This window comes from Leiobunum rupestre, chromosome 4 (genome assembly GCF_980474605.1).
Source record: "Leiobunum rupestre chromosome 4, qqLeiRupe1.1.hap1, whole genome shotgun sequence".
NCBI classification, from domain to species: domain Eukaryota; kingdom Metazoa; phylum Arthropoda; class Arachnida; order Opiliones; family Sclerosomatidae; genus Leiobunum; species Leiobunum rupestre.
The window spans coordinates 13157226-13162719 of NC_143387.1; the positions used below are offsets into that span (position 1 = coordinate 13157226).

The 5494-nt window shown below is 36.6% G+C and overlaps 1 protein-coding gene across 3 annotated transcripts; it reads right to left on the reverse strand.

Moving 5' to 3' along the window:
- Window positions 1–601: 601 nt before the first annotated feature.
- LOC149946420 (uncharacterized) lies at window positions 602–5262 on the reverse strand. 3 transcript variants are annotated; one of them, XM_090171580.1, is made up of 4 exons: window positions 5202–5262; window positions 4952–5139; window positions 842–3478; window positions 602–788 (listed from the first exon to the last, which is right to left on the reverse strand). In XM_090171580.1, the coding sequence occupies exon 3, from the start codon at window positions 3430–3432 to the stop codon at window positions 856–858; it is 2577 nt and encodes an 858-aa protein (XP_090027706.1). In that variant the 5' UTR covers window positions 3433–3478; window positions 4952–5139; window positions 5202–5262; the 3' UTR covers window positions 602–788; window positions 842–855. The 3 variants fall into 3 exon arrangements, with proteins under 3 accessions (XP_090027706.1, XP_090027705.1, XP_090027707.1); XM_090171579.1 differs by having other exon boundaries at window positions 602–3478; XM_090171581.1 differs by lacking the exons at window positions 4952–5139; window positions 5202–5262 and adding an exon at window positions 3549–3563 and having other exon boundaries at window positions 602–3478.
- Between the last annotated feature and the right edge of the window lie 232 nt (window positions 5263–5494).

Consider the following 5494-nt stretch of genomic DNA (forward strand, 5'->3'; position numbering starts at 1 on the left):
TTAATTTATTTATAAATAATCGAGTAATTTAATTAATTGTTTTTAAATAAAACTTACATAGTTGTCTGTTAATAATTCTTTCAATCATTTTCATGAAAGATAAGATAATTTGAATATCAACCGGATAATTGATCGGCAATATTTTGATTTAAAAATAAGTAAGCTTTAAATATTTTAAACCATATTTAACATGAATATTTTCCAACCCTTTATCCGTAGATAAAAATTAACCAAACGCCGACCACTAGGTAGGTACATAAATAATAATCAGCTCCCTACAGTCACTCTTAACCGTTAATCTCAACAATTTTTTTATGGAAAATGAAACCGAAGAGCTCGGGGTAAAAACCCTTCACCCGAGAGGAGAGAATTTGCAAACTCAATGCAGGACTTGTTTCGAGTTTTCACTCAGTTCCGCAAGCTGGGTTTGAAGCCGGCTCCTCTTGCTGTGAGGCGAGAGTGCTAATCACTCGACCATCTCATGGTTTGAAAGTGGATACTTAAAAAGACAAAAACAACATACTTTTTAAAAAATCTTTATTTTCAAAAGTACTTTGAATTTTAAGAAATGATAAGGAACATTTGACATTTCGCCTGACGGACACTGACGTTGGGGAACTGCCGAGTAGTTTTCGTTCAAATAATTTGGTTAACAAAATTTTACACGTCTCTAAGTTAATCGAAAACACTAATTATTTTGATAGTATTTCAAGGTAAAGAAATTATCACTTTGCGCCGTTTTAAGATGGTTAAAGATTTTCATCCACCCCAAAAATCGATTTAGACACCTGAAAAATATTAACTTAATTTAGAGAAAGGATAACTAGAAATAAACTAATACCGAGTATGTAACGTTTAGTTTTCCGGTTTCACTATAGTGGCTGCAACCTCGAGTGTCTCCATATTAATGAACGGAAAACTCAATGTGGTACAGTTTTCTTTGGTAAAATTTGGTTTAGTATCAGCGACGCAAGTATTAAATAATATGACTTCATGAGAAAGGCCAATGCACGTTTCAGTATCTTCTACTTTCATACTGTGAACATCGAAATCGCCAATAGTGACGTTATTTTCCCTTACGATATCCGGCTTGAATTCAAGGACATTATCGCGTATCCCGCCCTGAGATTGTTTGTAACCGGAAGGTTTGGAAACGTGTGCTGTATCTACTTCGTTGATTTCGTAAAGGTTTTCTACCGAGTCCTGTACTTTTAAATCAGGTACATCAGCGGGTTCCACTGTTGGATTGTCTCCTTGGGTCAAAGCGAACTCAGCCTCCGATTCTTTCAAATTAATAAAATTGACGGGAGAAACGTTTGATTTATATTCCGCAAATTGATCTTCGATGGTTTCTTTTTTAATCCTAACAGAAGTGATTAAATCAGACCGTAAATAATGTGCAGGATTTAATCTTGAAACGTTGACGAAACAAGGTTTGTGAACATCTTCGTGTATTTTCAATTCGTGCGTGGAAATACATTTAATTAGACACACTCGACACCTGAAAGCGAGCCATGTTTTTCTCCCGTTTACTGAATCACATGGCAAAAAAGAATACCGAAAAATATTGGAATTTTTGTTTGTTGTTCGGTAAATTTGCGGGTGTACGACTTCGTGGAGCTTTAATTCCAGCGTAGAATTAAACCTAGTCTGACATATTGGACATCTTATTCTAAAATCGTGTTTAGTAAATCTGCTATCTAAATTACACGTGGAAACGTTAACGATTGACTTTGGTAAATTTTTTACGTTTAGTTTCGAATTTATAGAGTTTGCTATGATATCGTCGGCGGTAGCTCTTGAAGGTTGAACGTTTGTTTTGACGCTGGTTTTAAGCTTTCCGGCATTTAAACTGGATTTCAGCGTGTTTGATGTCGAATTTCCAGAATTTGATCTGAGTTGCACGGTCTTTGATCTCGAATTTCCTCCATTTAATTCGAATTCAAAGGTGTTTGACCTCGACTTTCGGGCATTGTATTTCGATTTTAGGGCTTTTGTTTTAAAATTTTGGGTTTTTCGTCGAGAAACGCAATGTTTAAATTGATGTCTTCTCAAACAACCTGGGTCACTAAAAGTGAATCCGCAACCCGGACATTTACAAGGTTTGCCGATGTTTCTTCTCTTATCACGTGTTAAATCCATAAGTTCCCTCTCGTAGGAATAATTTTGAACGGTCTGCGGAGGAATTCCCACATTCGTCCCGATCGTAACAACGTCCGTTCTCGGATTTTCCACATTATCTACGTACTGTTCCTCGTTCATTCGCATTTTTTCTACGATGGTAGTAGAACGTTTATTTTCCGCATTCTTAGTGGCTACGCAGTGATATATTTTGTGCCTGCTCATATTTCCAGAACAAGCGCTAGCATATTCGCAACCGGAACATTTGAATGGTCTGTCTCCGCTGTGAGTTCTTTCATGACGAACTAAATCTTTCCTCTCTTTACCAGAAAAACTGCAAAGCGAGCATTTAAAAGGTCTGTAAGAACTATGAGTTTTTTCGTGGGAACTTAAATTGGGCTTCGATTTGAATGCTCGCTCGCATCGAGAGCACTTGAAAGGACGTAAATTCGTATGAGATCGTTCGTGCGTTTTTAAAAGAGTGCGCCGATTGGAAGCGTACACGCACCTTGAACATTTGAAAGGTTTAGAATTGTCGTGTTTCTTTTTATGTCTGGATAAATTACTTTGTATTTTACAGGCGAAGCTGCACAAAGAACATTTGAACGGTTTTTCGTCGAAATGAATTCTTTCGTGTTGTTTTAAATCTCTTTTAATTCGCGCCGAGTATTTGCAAAGGGAACATTTGAAGGGTTTTAAATTGGAGTGAACCGTTTCGTGCGATCGTAAATCGCTCTTTTCTCTGAACGAAAACTTGCAAACCGAACACTGATGCGGTCGTTCCCCGGTGTGAGTTCTGAAGTGTCGTTCCAATTTACTTTTCGACAAACACGCGTACGCGCAACGGATGCACCGAAATGTCTTCGCAATTTCTCCCGCGTGTCGTTTTTGGTGAATTTTAAAATTTTGCTTGTTAGTTCCCGAGTAGTCGCAGAGAGCGCACTGAAATCTTTCGGTTACTTTATTGTGAGTTAGTTCGTGTCTTTTTGCAAATTTCGGAACATTTGTCGTGTACTTGCAATGCTTACAACGAAATAGCTTAAAGGACGAATGGTGTTCCCGATCGTGGCGAATCAGAGAGCCCACGGTCGCATATGTGACGTCACATTTGGCGCATGTAAATTGGCCACGTCTATGACCACGCTTGAGATGTTTCCAGGTGGACTTAGGCTGAGTAGAAACAGCGTCCGAATCCCCGAGTCCAGATTGATGAGCAAGATCGTCAGCGTCTGTCTCCTCCGAATCCCCTGGCTCAGGCCGATATGTTGGATCATCAACGTCTTTATCGCCAAGCTCACTCATGTCTGACATCCCAAACGATTATTTACTTACAATGTTAGTTGCGTCTTAAGCTACCCTGTAATTAAATATTTTTGAAATTTTTTAATTTTAGTTAATCAAGGAGGATAAAAGCGGCTATTTTATACAAGACGTCACAAAGTGTAGTAATTAGGGCTGCGTTCAGTAAGGCTCGACTTATGTTGTTCTTAAACCGGCTGGAAGGGCAGGTTTAGTCGTTGCTCAACGATAAAGAGAGGTCAGCACAAGCGAAGAATGGAGGGAACATTAATTTAACATTTTATATACAATCGATTGATTGATGATTCTATTCTTATTGGCATTTCACAAAACTGGCAATCACCATAAAACGCGTTCAGTAATATTCAGTAACGATAGCAACGAAAATACAAAACGGTTTATTTATTTATTTCTGAACGCCGCTAAGTTTTTAATAAAACTCAAAATGTGTCTTAAAAAGTCGCTTGCAATATTCATTAATGGCAATAATAAAGAAAAAGGAGAAAGAAACAGGTGATTTAATTTTATTAAATTTTCTTTAATTACGGATTTAAATAAACGCTGTGCTTCCTTAAACAGAGTGTCGGATATGGTTTCGTTCTGATCGCACGATGAACGAACTCAGTAAATAAATAGTTTGAATTGTCGTGTGACCGTGACTTTAGACGACTGTGTGACTAAAATCAATAAAAGTTTGATTTGTTGTGGTGTGTCTGTTTCTTTCCTATCAGCGAGTGTTGAATGTGGGATTCAACGAAATAGTTAATCATATATATTCTGATTTCTTAAATATTTTTTATGTTATGTTTAATTTTATTATTGCTCATAAAATATTGAAAAATAATTAATTCCACGTACGAAAATTCATCGAAAAATTAAATGTGAGAAAATTAAAATGATTAATGAAATAGAGGTGCAAAAATCTTGGCCAGAAAACTATATGGAACCAAAGAGTATGGAGGAAATAGAGGTAAAACAACCGGGAGAGGTCCGCAACGAAACATTCACCACCGAGGGGGATGCCAATGGGGAAAAAGCTCTACAAACCCGCTACGGCAGCTAATATTGCGGTAGCTATTTTGAAGCCGGTTTCTAGAGCTTTTTCCCCATTGTCATCCAATCGGTGGTGAACGTTTCGTTGCTAACTTCTCCCGGTTGTTTTATCTCTATTTCCTCCATACTCTTTGATGGAACGCTAACCGATGGGCTGTGGATTCTTTTAACAAATAGACTATACTACGTTTTGTCCACTTTCGACCGCTAATACTGGATGAACTATAGGAGCTAGGGAAAATTATATTTGAAAAAAATCTGTCAAAGCCAAATCCCTTGGAAGAAATGCGATGTCCTTTGCTAAAATTGAGCAAAATTTCGAGTTAACGCAATGAGCTTGAAAATTGCCTATATCTTAGCATTAGAACCAAAGATCATTTTAATTTTTATACTTATTTAGCGAGTTAGTTATGGGTTTGGCTACCCATATTTAGGAATGAGAAAAGTAAGCTTGTGAGAAAATTTAAGTTAAAATTACCTTTGACTCCAGCCTACTAGCATTTGTGTGTTCTTCACGATATCTACTTTATAATTTTAACGAAATACGGATTCCTTTCACGGTTTGTTTTTAGCAGACTAGCTCCAGTCGCGAATTTCAACGAGATCCACGGTGTTTCACAGAAAGGTTTATGCATGGACTAATTTTTGCGAATTTCATTTCCACTACTGTTAAAATAAATAACATCAATTTACGTTATTCAGGACAATAATTATTGGAAACCACAAACGGAATTGCTCTCTTTCGCAACACAGGAAAACGAGACCAACGTCAACCTGCCAGAAAAATTATCTTTACCAATACAAAGTGTCTGGTTATAGTAGGGTACGCGAAAAAAATTAAAGGTTGTTTAGACACTACTATATAATTAATTATAAAAAATTGAACTTTCAGTAAAGTTTTAAAATGGTAATTATTTTAAAATCTACTAAACATATTTCTTAATATTTTCATAGGGTGAAAAAAGGTTTTCAGGTCACCAATAAAGAGAAAATACCAAATTATAACGAAAATAAAAATAGA

Coding starts and splice junctions, on each gene's coding strand:
- LOC149946420 (XM_090171580.1), bottom strand. CDS start 3,432: ATGTCAGACATGAGTGAGCTTGGCGATAAAGACGTTGATGATCCAACA.